General features: G+C 36.6%; 1 protein-coding gene across 1 annotated transcript in view; it reads left to right on the top strand.

Annotated features, from left to right (window-relative positions):
* The window catches only part of LOC306890113 (potassium voltage-gated channel subfamily KQT member 1-like), a 36,022-nt gene extending 18,889 nt beyond the window's left edge, over nt 1-17,133 (top strand). The window contains exon 5 of the mRNA XM_079449631.1: nt 16,092-17,133. Within this exon, the coding sequence (XP_079305757.1) occupies nt 16,092-16,244 (153 nt within the window). The 3' untranslated portion in view covers nt 16,245-17,133. The remainder of the gene's footprint in view (nt 1-16,091) is intronic.
* The last annotated feature ends 2,014 nt before the right edge of the window (nt 17,134-19,147 follow it).

Below are 19,147 nucleotides of genomic sequence, written 5' to 3' on the forward strand. Positions count from 1 at the left end.
TTAGTGAAATTCATTCATACATATTAATGAAATGACTCTTACAAACACTAGTGAAATAAAAACATCGATCGAACTTAGTGAAATTCATTCATACATATTAATGAAATGACTCTTACAAACACTAGTGAAATAAAAACATCGATCGAACTTAGTGAAATTCATTCATACATATTAATGAAATGACTCTTACAAACACTAGTGAAATAAAAACATCGATCGAACTTAGTGAAATTCATTCATACATATTAATGAAATGACTCTTACAAACACTAGTGAAATAAAAACATCGATCGAACTTAGTGAAATTCATTCATACATATTAATGAAATGACTCTTACAAACACTAGTGAAATAAAAACATCGATCGAACTTAGTGAAATTCATTCATACATATTAATGAAATGACTCTTACAAACACTAGTGAAATAAAAACATCGATCGAACTTAGTGAAATTCATTCATACATATTAATGAAATGACTCTTACAAACACTAGTGAAATAAAAACATCGATCGAACTTAGTGAAATTCATTCATACATATTAATGAAATGACTCTTACAAACACTAGTGAAATAAAAACATCGATCGAACTTAGTGAAATTCATTCATACATATTAATGAAATGACTCTTACAAACACTAGTGAAATAAAAACATCGATCGAACTTAGTGAAATTCATTCATACATATTAATGAAATGACTCTTACAAACACTAGTGAAATAAAAACATTGATCGAACTTAGTGAAATTCATTCATACATATTAATGAAATGACTCTTACAAACACTAGTGAAATAAAAACATTGATCGAACTTAGTGAAATTCATTCATACATATTAATGAAATGACTCTTACAAACACTAGTGAAACCATACATATGTATTACTGTAATCTTTTACAGACACATTTCAGTGTAGTCGATGAAAGATTTCAGTGTAGTCGATGAAAGATTTCAGTGTAGTTGATGAGAGCATATTTCACTGGAAAAGGAAGCTGCATCCTCACTTCCGTTTAGTTTGGCGCGCGTTGATGACGTGCAGATATGCCGCGAACAGGAACCTGTCAGATGCAATTAATTTACTGAATTAATTACTTATTAGTTCCTCCAACAACTCCGACCCACTTGCCAGGAAGATCTCATATGCACAGATCTCATATTGCCTTGGCTTAGGTATGAACTGGCAGCGAACTTTAAGCTGCTTGGGCATAAGCCGCCGCACACTATAGACACAGACAACGTCTCGCAGGATTCACGCAATCTGCGGTTGAGATAAGTGCGGTCACGCTATACGCTTAATTGCGCATCTACACAGGGTTGTACGGTAGCGATCCTCTTGAAAAGTCGAATTGTGAAAAGTAACCACTGTCTGGACATTTCGTTATGGTGATAAAGGTTATGATCGTACTTTTACAGCAAACAATAAATCTATATTCCCATTATTTTGTTGTTTGCCTATGCAATCAGATCATTTGGATCCGGAAATGGAATATGGCCTTTTATATATGGTATGACACATTCTAGAATATGACTTACAAGAAAAACCATAGCCCCTTAAATTATTTATTATTTGTTTATTTTATTTGTATTAAAAAATATATATTATTATTATTTTGTTATGTTTTTATTATAATTGTATTTATGTCATGCACATGGACTGTATTTTCTATTATAACGCTTTGAAATGCCATGTTGTTTTGTATACAAATAATTGTTATATAAAATTTTAAAAAATAATTATTTGTATACAAAACAACATTACAAAACGTAAGGACTGCAGTTCTAGTAAACAAGGGTTCTCCTCATCCACAGCTCTTACAGCTTGCAACAATGAATGCAAGGTTCTCGTTTGGTCCTCTAGCTCTCTGTGAAGTCTCAACATATTCGTAGCACCATTCGCTGTTTGAATGTCCTCTAAACACTTAAGTGCACTTCTTAGAAAAGCTGTAATATCATCTTCATTGTTACTCGTGTATGAAAATAGCGCAAAACACTTGCTAAAACAAAAAACATCGCCGTGGCGTCATTTTGCAATCTTAAAACCAGAGTTTTATTTCCTCGACACACTCTTTAAATCCTGGTAAAGTGGGAGTAAAGCTTCATTCGAATGTGTAGTTCCTATTGGAATTGCAGACGCCAAGAATTACGGAACCGCACGCTTCAGCTTTTTGGGAGAGTTTTATAGTTTTATAGCCAAAATATATTTTTAGACAATAAAAAAATTGCATTGACAACGAAACTGTATAAGGAAAAACCGAAGGTAGCGCGGGCGATTGTAAAATATTGCTCAGTAAATTAATTGCATCTGACAGATTCCTGTTCGCGGCATATCTGCACGTCATCAACGCGCGCCAAACTAAACGGAAGTGAGGATGCAGCTTCCTTTTCCAGTGAAATATGCTCTCATCAACTACACTGAAATCTTTCATCGACTACACTGAAATCTTTCATCGACTACACTGAAATGTGTCTGTAAAAGATTACAGTAATACATATGTATGGTTTCACTAGTGTTTGTAAGAGTCATTTCATTAATATGTATGAATGAATTTCACTAAGTTCGATCGATGTTTTTATTTCACTAGTGTTTGTAAGAGTCATTTCATTAATATGTATGAATGAATTTCACTAAGTTCGATCGATGTTTTTATTTCACTAGTGTTTGTAAGAGTCATTTCATTAATATGTATGAATGAATTTCACTAAGTTCGATCGATGTTTTTATTTCACTAGTGTTTGTAAGAGTCATTTCATTAATATGTATGAATGAATTTCACTAAGTTCGATCGATGTTTTTATTTCACTAGTGTTTGTAAGAGTCATTTCAATAATTATGGCCTAAACGGCCCCTCATACGTTTCTATTATTGCTCATGCTGTGGGTTATGAAATGATTCCTCTTCAGCTTGTGTTTGTGTTCATCGTGTGCTGTTGTTTTTCAGATGAACAATTCGATGAAGAATAAACAGACATCCATTAAATATGACAGAGACTTTTGCTGTACGTCTCATGAATCTCTGTGGTTTGTGATAATGGCTCTGATCGTCTTCACAAATCACATCGCAGTTTTCTCCATGCACAACTTCATCTTCTCGTGGTGATCAGGTCACGATAGCAATACTGGTTTTGTATGTTTATCTCTTATCTGCCAGGCACACGTGTTGAATGAAAGAGGAAATCATATAAATAAGACATCCTTCACTTTTCTAAGGATTCTGAATTGTTTCCTCGTGCAAAACTTGCTGCTTTCCCGTGTGAAGAAACAAAGAGAGAAATAAAGTCTGATCGTTTGATATGTCTGCGAGTTTTCATGTTGAAGGTCTGAAGTTTTGCAGCAGTCGAGCGTGCGCTCACATCCGCTGGCGAGATAAGACTCTGAACTCATAACAGTTCTGCCTCCTGTCTCTATATTTAAAACTGCTGGGAGTCGGTGCTGTTTTGTTTGAAAAGTAGCTCGGCGCTTATCGTTATAAAAACAAACCTGCTTCTTATACATCAACAGCCTTCCATGTGTCTCTCTCTGCTCTCCGGTCCTCCCCATTGAATATTTGACCCCGTCGCTGCCATTTTATCAATATGAGCAGAAGGACGAGCAGAAATCCTCCCCAAAAAACACTCGGGCCGAGCGGTCATTCTGCTGGCCGTGCCCGAGGACAGCCGGTTCTATTCTCAGGCCTCGGCGCTGGGATCAGTGTTTTTCTAGGGAAGGTTTGCACAGCTGTGGGATACGATCCCTCACCGGTGTGCCCGCCGCCGTCTCTGAAGGTGCCTCCAAACATCATAGAAGAGAAGAGGAGCTCCTACCAGCCTCCATCCGTCCCGTCGGACTGAGAAAATAAAGCGTATTTAATTTGGACGGCTGTGAAAGCACAACTCTCTTTCTTAAAAAAACAACAACAGGATTATAAATAACGCATCGCATTTGCATTCTAATGACAGAACTCGCCGTAAACACTTTATTTTGTTTTACACTAAACATCTGGGAAATAGATTGTGAAAGTGTGAGGATCTTTTGTCCGTCCGCTGGTGTTCACCAGATGTGCACGTCCTCTTTGTTTATCCGTCTACTTCACATTTCACAAGCGTCACTGATGACTTTGCAGGTCGTTGGTGTTGTGAAGTGACTGGATGATGGATTTCTCACACTGTAGCTTCTCCTCCATGTGATTGTTTGTGTTGATGTGACGTCGTCTTCTGTGATTTCTATTCTCAGACCGGAATAAACCGCCGTTTGTTTAGACTGTTGAGTTTCCTCATTCAGATCAGTAAACATGTGTCTCTCTTTAGAGCAGACAAGAGTTCTGTTTTAACTCCATGTGTGTGTTCACATCATATTGATGAGCACATTGATTAACACTTCAACAGTGTGGATTATAATAAACTATACTATGAGTGTTAATTTGACATTTTTTAGCACTGCCGATTTTACTATGATAGATGTTGAGATATTTCTCCAATTTGTATTCAATATAATAAGATAAATGATTTTCAAATATTGACTTTATTGCCAATACTATATTTCTCCACCAATACCGATAGCGATTACTCAGAGTGCTATCTGGCGAATCTCATGATTAAATGATTATTTCTTAACTTTCAGAATGCTTTTAAATCATATAATGACTAGTAATATTGAACATCAAACTGATGACGTTTCTCAATCGTATCGATATTTTCTACATAAAGAGCACAAATTCATCGCAGTCTCCTCTTTTGATTGACAGGATATACCGGCCCTGATCATAGCTGATACCGATTATTGATGACCGATTATTGGCCGATATATCGGTGCATTTCTACTTTTTTTTTATTTGTATAAATGTAAAGTTGGCTTCCTCAACATTCAACAAACAGCATTACTTGGTCAAGATTAAAGATATCAAAGTGATTCACAGAATGTTTTATATGTTACCTATGATGAAAATCACCAGAACATGACTTTAGCTGGGTTTCCACAGACTGGCAGTCCATTTGAACCTCTTCACTTCATTCTGTGTTTATCACATGTACATTTGTTGAATGATTTCTAATATAAACGGCTCAAACCCAAAGACACGTATTTGACACCGTTATGTCCTTAAACTCACATAAATAGCACAAAAACAGAATCATGGGCCATCTCAAGTGTTATGAAGTGAGTTTGTGAAGTAAAAAGATGTGACCTAAAAGCCTTTTAGAAACCCCACAGAGGAAAACGTCATCTGACATTACTACAGATAGAGTGACGTCCACATCTGGGCTGATTTCATTCATTTAAACCTTTAAATATATGCTTTATTAATAAGAAAATGTAATGTTTGAAAGAAATTAGAATTTGCATTTTCACTTGATTGGATCTCAGGTCCTCACATCCACTCGTCCGTCCGTCTCGCCGGAGCCACTCCAGAATATTCAAAAATAGAAGCGTGCGATTCTGAAAGCATTACCTGTATTTATTTCCTCTGTGACTCTATTTCTGTCGGGTCGAGTCAACACCCGGCGTGATTTCCTCCTGACTGCCTTCTTTCAGTGCTTAAAGAGAGCGGGCAGTGTTTACCCACAACCTAAAAATATCAGCAGGCCGCACCACCCCTGAGAAGAGAGAGAGAGAGAGAGAGAGAGCGTCCTCACCGCCGGGATATGACGGAAGATGAGAGACTTTTTGAAACATCGCCTTTGAATGAGTCTCGTGTGAAGGTTTGTAGGACACCTGAAATGAGAAAAGCTCACAGAAATATGACGGAAGAGAAAAATAAGAGCTGCTGAAACATGAAGCTCATTCAGCGCCGCTCACCCTTTCTCATTTCATACACATTCTGTTCTCATGAAACCGTAGACGCGCTTCCAGTATGATACACGGATCATGTGTGCCCCCTCGTCTTTGGTACCACATCTTTTCCCATGACATCAACTCACCTGTGACAGTGATGCTGTAATGAGCGACATCATTTCCTGTAGTGTGTACTGACAGCAGCCAATGGGCACAGAGGATTAGTTTTCAGCTGATCGCTGAGGAACGAATCTCAAACGTGTCGTGTTTCGCCATAAGAAATTCTAGACGTTAAGAGGAAGTTTACATCAGGTTCCTGTGTTCTGATCCCTCGCAGCAGGTCATACGGGCCTGTTTCCTCATCTCATCATCAAACAACGCCTGCTTTTAAGATTCCACTCAGGTTTTCATGCGTGTATCAGTTTGTTGTTGAGTGTTTTCATAGCCTTGAAAATGTCTACTACCTCTGCCGATCGGTTTTTGCTTAAGCCATTTATGACCTTTCCCCGATAAAAGAAAACCGTTTTACGTGTTTACATGACCTTACATATATCAGCTTATTAAATATAATCGGCGTAAGACTCTGCATGTAAACGCGCTCAATGAATTCTATTAAGTTAACCTCAAGAAATGTGTTTCTATCAATGTACATATACTAGTAGTGATGTTCATTCTTAGTGAAGTAATGTGTTAAGTGAAAAGTTAAATACAATACAGATGTTTTTAAGGAAATAAGACTTTTTGACGTGCTCTACCGGTCAAAGTTTTCAAACACGTGAATAAAATGTTTTTTCCAGCGCAAGGTTGCGAAAATTAGTTTCATAGACAAAAACATAATTGTGCAAATATACACTTTTTCCATTATAGACAAGTAACAATTTTAATAAAAAACTTTGACAAAATAATGAAAAAAGAGCAGCCAATAAAGAACTCCTTTAATATTGTTAAAAATAAAGATCTTAGGGTGAAAAAATACAAAACCTTTCTGAAAATTCTAGGTAAAAGATGCTAATATCCAACAACTTTTATTTTATTGCTAGATTTTTTAGTTGAAACGAACATGATCCTCATAGTTGCCTTTGTGGTATTCCACAGTTTTGATAAGCGTACTGTTTTTCTAAGATATAAATATGTGAGCGAGTAAGTGTTCGAAAGCTTTTGACCGGTAGTGTATATGAAGGTGTTTGATGGTTGTGGAAGTGACTTTTCCTTTCATTCAGAACTTCAAAGACAATGTCATTGACTTGAGCTGGTGGGCGGAGTCAAGTCTAAGGGTGTGGTTTAACAGCTGTCACTTCATAAAGAAACAAGTGTTCAGCCCTCTTAAAGACTTTCCACCGCCTGGCATCTGTCCACACGCACACACATTTATTTTACATTTTTGACATTTGCGTGTGATGAAGGCAGCAACATTTTTTGGGCCCTCGGTAAACAAGATATGTCTCGCTTAAAATTAAATGATATTGTATTATAATTAAAAGGAAATTTGTAGGATCTTTCAAATTTTTGCATTATGCCCATTTTCATTAATGTCTCTCGGATAATATTTTGATACGATTGATGCATAAGCTTCATGTTACTGTAATACAAAAATATGTGCTGCTTTCTAATATTTACATTGATTTTGTTAGTATTTGTTGCATTACGTTTAGTTTATGCTGTTTAAGTAAAACGCGTATAACAGTAAATGTTTCTAAATGTAAATCAGGGATAAAGTTACAATACATACAGTTCAGGGGCCAAAGACACACGCACCTTCGGCGCATACTGAGTTTATGAAAGGAGTCTTGTGACCACGCCTGCCCTCAGGGCCACCAGCATCACCAGAGACCACTAAAGACCCTCAGCTGTCTGTCTGTACAAATGTTTAAAGGACCAACTGGCAGAATGTTTACTGGACCTGTAAAAAACTAAGATGTGTTCTGTTATTAAAACCAAACGTAATCCAAAATGAGCAAATATTTCAAGAGAGTAAAGCCATTATGTTTCAGATCAGGAGAAGTGTTAAAGTAAATAAAAGGAATAGGGATTGTAGTGGTTTTCATCAGGAGAAATATCTGAGACTTACGTGAACCTTTCCATTTGTGCTTTATTTCATTTCTGCGCTCGAGGAGAAATCATTGAGTTCTCATCTGTGATATTTTTGTGTCTTTATGTTGTCAAACAGGTTTGAAGTTGTTGAATGATTGTCCGTGTTTGTTTCAGTTTCTCCTGAAAGATGGTTAGACAGCCGAGTTCAGTAAAACATCATAACTAGTCACATATCTTCCAGTCTGAAGGAATGTGAACGTGCAGCGATCGAGCATGTGTGTGAATGAAAGCCGATTGTTCAGTGGAAGATTTTACCTCCTCATGAGTGAAACAGAGAAACAAAAGCAGCTTTGAGTGCTCACAGAGAGAGAGAGATTAGACCCTGCGCGGACCCCCAGAACCTGCCCGCCGGCTCCCGGCACGTGCCACAGACTTTCAGTCTTATCATGTGTGTCAAGTGCTTTTCATCTACTGACACAATCAACCCATAAATGATTCAATATGATTTCTCCTCTAGAATCTACATTCTCCAGACTCTTCATGTGTTTCAACAATTGTTGTTTTCGAGGATATAAGTCGTAAACTTTTAGAATCGGGCTTGAAAAGGAAATGTCGTTGTTGGGGTTGTGGCTGAAGGACATGTAATGTGAAGACAGCTGTCCCCAACACATGCAGAGACCCGCGTCCACACTTCTGACGGCCACGACATTCATTCACTTCCCCAGCCCACATTAATCATTTAAATCCGACCTTAAACTAAAAAATAGTCTGAAATAACGCTGACATTTGATGGTCGGACCGCACAAATCCGTGTGTTTATAACTGAGCCTAAAGCAGTTCTCTGGTTTGTGTTTGGTCTCAGAGACGAGACAGCTGCACGAGAGACCCTCCGACTGATAACAGCACCAGACGACCTCCTCATGCCCTAAAACATCATCTTCAGACACGTTACATTCAAGAATAAACCTCATTCCTCTTGTTTTCTCATCAAAAATTTTCATCCAAACATGCACAAAACAAGACGAAAGTAGTCAAGAGACGCAGAATTACAAGGCGTTTCTTTTTCTGAATACATTTAGTGAAGCCTAACACGGTTATTAGATTAGATTAGATTAGATTAGATTCAACTTTATTGTCATTACACATATACAAGTACAGTGTAACGAAATGTAGTTTAGGTCTAACCAGAAGTGCAGGATATACAGTTAGAATAAATACAGAATACAACATGAGAGAATATAATACAGTGGGCATGGACTATAACAATATTTTACAGTAGGTATGTTCTATGAAAATATGACAGTAGGTATATACTATGAACAATATATACAGATGGCTATATACTATGAACATTAATGTACAGGTGGATATGAACAGATAATAATTTAGACTAAAATAGTGCAAGTGACTTAGGTATGCATAAATGATTGACATTGGTTATTTAAGTTGCAGTGCAATAGGTGAGTTAATGCAGTTGTTGAAGTTAATGCAGTTATTAAAGTTATGGTGCAGTATACGAGTTAATGCAGTTAATAATAATTTTGACTAAAACAGATGAGTTTATGCAGTCAATAAATAAGGTTACAGTGCAATAGATGAGTTTATGCAGTCAATAAATAAGGTTACAGTGCAGTAGATGAGTTAATGCAGTTATTGAAGTTACAGTGCAATAGATGAGTAGATGCAGTTAACAGAGTTACAGTGCAGTAGATGAGTTAATGCAGTTATTACAGTTACAGTGCAATAGATGAGTAGATGCAGTTAATAGAGTTACAGTGCAGTAGATGAGTTAATGCAGTTAATAGAGTTACAGTGCAGTAGATGAGTTAATGCAGTTAATAGAGTTACAGTGCAATAGATGAGTTAATGCAGTTATTGAAGTTACAGTGCAATAGATGAGTTAATGCAGTTATTAAAGTTACAGTGCAATAGATGAGTAGATGCAGTTAATAGAGTTACAGTGCAGTAGATGAGTTAATGCAGTTAACAGAGTTACAGTGCAGTAGATGAGTTAATGCAGTTAATAGAGTTACAGTGCAATAGATGAGTTAATGCAGTTATTGAAGTTACAGTGCAATAGATGAGTTAATGCAGTTATTGAAGTTACAGTGCAATAGATGAGTTAATGCAGTTATTGAAGTTACAGTGCAGTAGATGAGTTAATGCAGTTAACAGAGTTACAGTGCAGTAGATGAGTTAATGCAGTTATTGAAGTTACAGTGCAGTAGATGAGTAGATGCAGTTAATAGAGTTACAGTGCAGTAGATGAGTTAATGCAGTTAATAGAGTTACAGTGCAGTAGATGAGTTAATGCAGTTAATAGAGTTACAGTGCAATAGATGAGTTAATGCAGTTATTGAAGATACAGTGCAGTAGATGAGTAGATGCAGTTAATAGAGTTACAGTGCAGTAGATGAGTTAATGCAGTTAATAGAGTTACAGTGCAGTAGATGAGTTAATGCAGTTAATAGAGTTACAGTGCAATAGATGAGTTAATGCAGTTATTGAAGTTACAGTGCAATAGATGAGTTAATGCAGTTATTGAAGTTACAGTGCAATAGATGAGTTAATGCAGTTATTGAAGTTACAGTGCAGTAGATGAGTTAATGCAGTTAACAGAGTTACAGTGCAGTAGATGAGTTAATGCAGTTATTGAAGTTACAGTGCAATAGATGAGTTAATGCAGTTATTGAAGTTACAGTGCAATAGATGAGTTAATGCAGTTATTGAAGTTACAGTGCAGTAGATGAGTTAATGCAGTTAATAGAGTTACAGTGCAGTAGATGAGTTAATGCAGTTATTGAAGTTACAGTGCAATAGATGAGTCAATGCGGTTATTGAAGTTACAGTGCAATAGATGAGTTAATGCAGTTATTGAAGTTACAGTGCAATAGATGAGTAGATGCAGTTAATAGAGTTACAGTGCAGTAGATGAGTTAATGCAGTTATTAAAGTTACAGTGCAATAGATGAGTAGATGCAGTTAATAGAGTTACAGTGCAATAGATGAGTTAATGCAGTTATTGAAGTTACAGTGCAATAGATGAGTTAATGCAGTTATTACAGTTACAGTGCAGTAGATGAGTAGATGCAGTTAATAGAGTTACAGTGCAATAGATGAGTTAATGCAGTTATTGAAGTTACAGTGCAATAGATGAGTAGATGCAGTTAATAGAGTTACAGTGCAGTAGATGAGTTAATGCAGTTATTAAAGTTACAGTGCAATAGATGAGTAGATGCAGTTAATAGAGTTACAGTGCAGTAGATGAGTTAATGCAGTTATTGAAGTTACAGTGCAATAGATGAGTAGATGCAGTTAATAGAGTTACAGTGCAGTAGATGAGTTAATGCAGTTATTAAAGTTACAGTGCAATAGATGAGTAGATGCAGTTAATAGAGTTACAGTGCAGTAGATGAGTTAATGCAGTTATTGAAGTTACAGTGCAATAGATGAGTAGATGCAGTTAATAGAGTTACAGTGCAGTAGATGAGTTAATGCAGTTATTGAAGTTACAGTGCAATAGATGAGTAGATGCAGTTAATAGAGTTACAGTGCAGTAGATGAGTTAATGCAGTTAATAGAGTTACAGTGCAATAGATCAGTTAATGCAGTTATTGAAGTTACAGTGCAATAGATGAGTAGATGCAGTTAATAGAGTTACAGTGCAGTAGATGAGTTAATGCAGTTAATAGAGTTACAGTGCAATAGATCAGTTAATGCAGTTATTGAAGTTACAGTGCAATAGATGAGTAGATGCAGTTAATAGAGTTACAGTGCAGTAGATGAGTTAATGCAGTTAATAGAGTTACAGTGCAGTAGATGAGTTAATGCAGTTATTGAAGTTACAGTGCAATAGATGAGTTAATGCAGTTATTGAAGTTACAGTGCAATAGATGAGTTAATGCAGTTATTGAAGTTACAGTGCAATAGATGAGTTAATGCAGTTAATAGAGTTACAGTGCAATAGATGAGTTAATGCAGTTATTGAAGTTACAGTGCAATAGATGAGTTAATGCAGTTATTACAGTTACAGTGCAGTAGATGAGTTAATGCAGTTATTGAAGTTACAGTGCAATAGATGAGTTAATGCAGTTATTGAAGTTACAGTGCAATAGATGAGTTAATGCAGTTATTAAAGTTACAGTGCAGTAGATGAGTTAATGCAGTTATTACAGTTACAGTGCAATAGATGAGTAGATGCAGTTAATAGAGTTACAGTGCAGTAGATGAGTTAATGCAGTTAATAGAGTTACAGTGCAGTAGATGAGTTAATGCAGTTAATAGAGTTACAGTGCAGTAGATGAGTTAATGCAGTTATTGAAGTTACAGTGCAATAGATGAGTTAATGCAGTTATTGAAGTTACAGTGCAATAGATGAGTTAATGCAGTTATTGAAGTTACAGTGCAATAGATGAGTTAATGCAGTTAATAGAGTTACAGTGCAATAGATGAGTTAATGCAGTTATTGAAGTTACAGTGCAATAGATGAGTTAATGCAGTTATTACAGTTACAGTGCAGTAGATGAGTTAATGCAGTTATTGAAGTTACAGTGCAATAGATGAGTTAATGCAGTTAATAGAGTTACAGTGCAATAGATGAGTTAATGCAGTTATTGAAGTTACAGTGCAATAGATGAGTTAATGCAGTTATTACAGTTACAGTGCAGTAGATGAGTTAATGCAGTTATTGAAGTTACAGTGCAATAGATGAGTTAATGCAGTTATTGAAGTTACAGTGCAATAGATGAGTTAATGCAGTTATTAAAGTTACAGTGCAGTAGATGAGTTAATGCAGTTATTGAAGTTACAGTGCAGTAGATGAGTTAATGCAGTTAATAGAGTTACAGTGCAGTAGATGAGTTAATGCAGTTAATAGAGTTACAGTGCAGTAGATGAGTTAATGCAGTTATTGAAGTTACAGTGGAGTAGATGAGTTAATGCAGTTATTGAAGTTACAGTGCAATAGATGAGTTAATGCAGTTATTGAAGTTACAGTGCAGTAGATGAGTTAATGCAGTTATTGAAGTTACAGTGGAGTAGATGAGTTAATGCAGTTATTGAAGTTACAGTGCAATAGATGAGTTAATGCAGTTATTGAAGTTACAGTGCAATAGATGAGTTAATGCAGTTATTGAAGTTACAGTGCAATAGATGAGTTAATGCAGTTATTGAAGTTACAGTGCAGTAGATGAGTTAATGCAGTTATTGAAGTTACAGTGCAATAGATGAGTAGATGCAGTTAATAGAGTTACAGTGCAGTAGATGAGTTAATGCAGTTAATAGAGTTACAGTGCAATAGATCAGTTAATGCAGTTATTGAAGTTACAGTGCAATAGATGAGTAGATGCAGTTAATAGAGTTACAGTGCAGTAGATGAGTTAATGCAGTTAATAGAGTTACAGTGCAATAGATCAGTTAATGCAGTTATTGAAGTTACAGTGCAATAGATGAGTAGATGCAGTTAATAGAGTTACAGTGCAGTAGATGAGTTAATGCAGTTAATAGAGTTACAGTGCAGTAGATGAGTTAATGCAGTTATTGAAGTTACAGTGCAATAGATGAGTTAATGCAGTTATTGAAGTTACAGTGCAATAGATGAGTTAATGCAGTTATTGAAGTTACAGTGCAATAGATGAGTTAATGCAGTTAATAGAGTTACAGTGCAATAGATGAGTTAATGCAGTTATTGAAGTTACAGTGCAATAGATGAGTTAATGCAGTTATTACAGTTACAGTGCAGTAGATGAGTTAATGCAGTTATTGAAGTTACAGTGCAATAGATGAGTTAATGCAGTTATTGAAGTTACAGTGCAATAGATGAGTTAATGCAGTTATTAAAGTTACAGTGCAGTAGATGAGTTAATGCAGTTATTACAGTTACAGTGCAATAGATGAGTAGATGCAGTTAATAGAGTTACAGTGCAGTAGATGAGTTAATGCAGTTAATAGAGTTACAGTGCAGTAGATGAGTTAATGCAGTTAATAGAGTTACAGTGCAGTAGATGAGTTAATGCAGTTATTGAAGTTACAGTGCAATAGATGAGTTAATGCAGTTATTGAAGTTACAGTGCAATAGATGAGTTAATGCAGTTATTGAAGTTACAGTGCAATAGATGAGTTAATGCAGTTAATAGAGTTACAGTGCAATAGATGAGTTAATGCAGTTATTGAAGTTACAGTGCAATAGATGAGTTAATGCAGTTATTACAGTTACAGTGCAGTAGATGAGTTAATGCAGTTATTGAAGTTACAGTGCAATAGATGAGTTAATGCAGTTAATAGAGTTACAGTGCAATAGATGAGTTAATGCAGTTATTGAAGTTACAGTGCAATAGATGAGTTAATGCAGTTATTACAGTTACAGTGCAGTAGATGAGTTAATGCAGTTATTGAAGTTACAGTGCAATAGATGAGTTAATGCAGTTATTGAAGTTACAGTGCAATAGATGAGTTAATGCAGTTATTAAAGTTACAGTGCAGTAGATGAGTTAATGCAGTTATTGAAGTTACAGTGCAGTAGATGAGTTAATGCAGTTAATAGAGTTACAGTGCAGTAGATGAGTTAATGCAGTTAATAGAGTTACAGTGCAGTAGATGAGTTAATGCAGTTATTGAAGTTACAGTGGAGTAGATGAGTTAATGCAGTTATTGAAGTTACAGTGCAATAGATGAGTTAATGCAGTTATTGAAGTTACAGTGCAATAGATGAGTTAATGCAGTTAATAGAGTTACAGTGCAATAGATGAGTAGATGCAGTTAATAGAGTTACAGTGCAGTAGATGAGTTAATGCAGTTATTGAAGTTACAGTGCAGTAGATGAGTAGATGCAGTTAATAGAATTACAGTGGAGTAGATGAGTTAATGCAGTTATTGAAGTTACAGTGCAATAGATGAGTTAATGCAGTTAATAGAGTTACAGTGCAGTAGATGAGTTAATGCAGTTAATAGAATTACAGTGGAGTAGATAGGTTAGTGCAGTTATGGAAGTGGTCCATTAGTGCAAATGAGCATTCAGTTAAATATTCCTGGTGTGCAAGTGAGCAGTATAGAGTGCTTTATGTTTTAAGGTTGTTTTTTTACTGGAAATCAGGACATTGACATCACGCTTGAGTTTCATTCATGTCTGCTTATTCTCAGAAAATAGGTTTGACCCCAGAAATCTTATCAGCTAAATAAATGTTTGTAGTGTTTTACCTGAACTAACGCTGATACTGTATTTTCGCTCTCTTCGTCTGTCTGCTGTTTTGCATTTTATCTGAAGCTGTAGGTCCGACGAGGTGAACTCATTCATACAAATATATGCAAATGTTTTTTATATGGAGTATGAAACGGATGTAGAGCAGTAAACTGACGGATGAAATACAATCCTAAAATATAGAGTCTGATCATATTGAAAAGACGTTTTATTGTTTGTTTGAATTCTCTTTTTTATTCCCTGTTAATGTAAACAATTACTGCACATCTGCTGTTACTGTTAAAAACAACTATAGGATTTATAAAATTTTTCTGTTCATTTGCGTAATTTTTCTTATTTTTTTCCCAAGTTAATTCTAAAGTTTTTTAAAGTAAATTTGACTTCAAACTTGCACAAACGACAAGTGAATCTTACAAGTTTTTTTTACGAAGACAAATATCACTATAGATTATACAATGTAAGGTTTATTGACTTTAAGGGATATTTTTTATTCATGAGTGAACATAGCTGTGCGATATTGAGGAAAAATGCGACAGCATGCTAAATAATGCGATATTCGATACTCCAATAGCGATATGCACATGTGTGATATTTCGATCATTTCTATATATTGCACAGCCCTAGAGTGAACATTTACATGCGTAATGTGGCAATCAGACTTGTTTTGACCTCCGAACCTTCAGAACGGTGCATTGCTGCTTTGCAAAAATTCACTTTTGCAAGATAAACATCAGAATGTTTTTAAATAAAGCGAAGTCGGTTTCCATGAATGATTCCGAATGAAGTCTTTTTGCATTTAAACTCTTGATCATTATGGAGTCAAGCATGAAACCTACATCAGGTTTATGAAGCAGTAAACTCTCGGGGGTCTCCACGGGTCAGCACGCTCTGGCTACAGAGACTGGAGGAATTTCATATCCGAGCCGAGCGTCACTGTGGAATGCAGATAATGCTGTAGATTATCATAGACGTGTTTATAGTCCAGATTTATATTTCAGTCTTTCTATTTATACAAATATTCATGTCGCTCGATGTGAAACAGCTCGCGGTTCTTGTTTCGTGTCAATGTGAACGTTTCATTGATAGTAGTGGTCTGTGTTTTATGTTTCTGTGTGTAGGTGCTTCAGGTGGACGTCAAACTGGAGAACGTTTTGAAAATCCTGCTGGAACATTACCAGCCCAAAGTAGAAGTTGTACAGAAACCCAAGCAGTACAGCTCCCGGGTGACTGTCATGAACCGACCGGGCGCCAGTATGGACGAGAGCCAATGAGAATCACCGCAGACACTCACATGTGATGACCGGGAGCCAATCACACTGGGTGTTGTGGGAAACGTGGTGCTAAGAGAAGAACGTAGCATGTCCTTGCTTTTACACGTCATGTCTGAGGTCATCTGGGGATGAGCTACAGGGTTTGACATCAATAAACATTTCTGTGCCCGATTCTAATCAAATCATGTCTGAACTTTAGGCCTCTTTCTAGCTTTCGCTCTATCCACGACTAGCTGGCACAATTCACAATATATCTTATATTGTAAGGCTCCTTTTGGTTTAGTGCAGACAAAACAAAAGTCGCTGACCCACAATGCCGAGCGCTGTTATGAGAACACATGCTGTTGGATTTAAACCCACCGTTGATGTGCGAGTGTGTGGTAGAGTTTATCAAAACCGTCAAACACTCCTGATAGATTCTGATGAAGTTTGATTGTGGACTGAGAATAAAGTCGTTCAAGTGCCAAGATTCCCTACAGCAGATCTGTCAGAAATGTGCTTTTCTCCAAAGCACCAACATGCGTCGCTCGAGGTGACGGAAGGCACGAGGTTGATCCAGTGACCACAATTCTCTTGAGATACAAGGTTTCAGAAGGACGGCTATATGAAAGATATTTCATTCATGAGAATGACCATAAGTCATGTATTTATTATGATGCGAAGTTGTTTTTAAAATGTGAGTTGTGTACGAGGAGACCTTGAGAAACAGTGAAGGAATGACGTGCACCTGCTGACAAGATTCTGTACAGTTTTATAAAAAACACAAAGTGTAAATATTGTAGTTACGTCTTTTATTTATTTCCATGTAGCGCTGAACGGTTTGGATTAAGAATCTAATGGACTGTTGTAATGACTCCATGAAACTGTAAATAAAACGTGTTTTTCATACAAATGTATTTAGTTTTGGCTTCGTGTGTGCAAGTGTACCGTCACATCACGTGTTTAACGTCAACATCTGAAAGCTGATCCAACAATCTCCTCTGCAATTTATTTATGAACTTCTTTTATCAAATCTGTTGACAGCCTCTTTGAATGCTTGAATTTCTACTCAATGTGCCATCAATGGATGTCCCGAAAGCAACACGTTCTTGAGAGATCACGAGGTCTACGAGTCTGTTTTTATGTTCATCCAAAGTAAAAGACACTTTTAACAAATAACATTTAGTATATCCTGTATGTATAATAACTATAACTCATTTTTACGCACAGAAACGCAGAACATCACAACTAGAATCATTCTTTTTGTTGCTTTTCACCACCCGCTGAAGAACCACTAAAACACCAAGATGGTTCTGTATGGCACGTAAAGTGGTTCCCCTACGATTACCAGCCAAAAAACACTTTAAGTGCCATACACAACCATTCTTTTAGAGTTGAATATAATAGTAAAAATAATTTGAAGAGCGAAATAAAGGCATAGTACGACATAAGTCGATAAGTCTGCTTTTATCAATGAAGTTTAAGTTCATTGAGCGAGACCTTGAATAAAAGTGGACTGGTGTCTTCAGGCCCAGCCGTGTACAAGAGACACACATTCAGTGTTTCATGCTTTCAGAAGTCTGTTTGATGACAGAGCGTTCCATCATCTTCCATCCGTAAAGTTCAGCCCTTTGAAAAAGCATTAGAGATGCAAACGCTCATCTGTGACCACGTGCTTCACGAGAATAAACGTCCAAAAACAAAACGGATTGAAATGAGTAAAGCATGCTGTTACAAATGAAATGAATTGACTGACGAAGACGTTTGAGGGCGTTTGTGTTACGTTGTGTAAAGATCACATCTAATGGTAAAAACAGATCCATAGTTCCCCTAGTCAAAGTGTTTTAGCACATTCTGACCACCAGTGATTCTCAATCACAGGCATGTTCACTTTGACCTGATGACAGTGTGCCCATTACTGCAGGACCACCTGTGGCTCCGGGGCCGTGGTGAGGAGCGCTGGTGCCCTATGAAAGCAGATAGGCCTGTGAACAGGTGTGCGGGCAGCTGCACCTCTTGTGTTCTAGAAATAGCTGCGAGTCCCAAACAGTTGCACCGGCGGCTGTTGTTGTGTTTCACGTGCCGGACGCTGTCTGGAGAGAGCTGGGCGCGTTCCAGAGCGCACGGGGTCTCTGTGTTTCTCCTGAAGTCCATGTTAGGTATCGCATTTGTGTTGGCAGTGGTGTAAGAAAAGGATATTCTTTATACTGTGTCTTTGTTTAATTGTCAAAAACTGTTGTTTTAGTTTCTATGTGAATAAATCTCTGGTTGACGTTCTTGGGCAAAAAATGAAGAAAATGTCTTTTAGAAGCGCAATCGCTTTAAAGTTCTGAATGAACCTTGAAAAATATTATAAACAGTCCAGAACTGGTTCTCGGAAACCGGTTACATTCTTTAAAAACAAACTGAAGCAAATAATCCGGTTCTCCAGCGTTCAGATCTTTTGTCAATGTAGAGTTGTCAGTTTGGTGTATGAATGTTATGCAATGAGAAAGATGATTATGAGACTTCGTATGTTTCTGTAGAAAACCTGATGAACTGTCCTCACCTGAACCCCAAAACACAGAAAAATACCTCATTGAGTTAAAGACTTGATGATCTAACTTAATGACTTTTTGTTAGATTTGAGTTCATTTGTATTATGCTGAGCTAAACATACCCAGCATTACTCGATAACACCCGCAAACTGTCAATCATCTATTCCGTCATATCAATGTTTGCTCTGAAATGTTCATTAAACGTCATGTAGCATTCCAAAAATTATGTTTTTATTGTGCTTAATTGTGTAAGTGAGCTGAATTGTTTTAGTTAATATGGCTTGAAACAAAAGACACCGACTGCAGTTTGATTTATATTCATTGGAGAACGTATTTTGAGTTCTCATTTTGGAACCAAACTCTTCAAATGATTGTCTTCAAGAACAT

Source organism: Barbatula barbatula (assembly GCF_947034865.1).
Source record: "Barbatula barbatula genome assembly, chromosome: 25".
Lineage (NCBI taxonomy): Eukaryota > Metazoa > Chordata > Actinopteri > Cypriniformes > Nemacheilidae > Barbatula > Barbatula barbatula.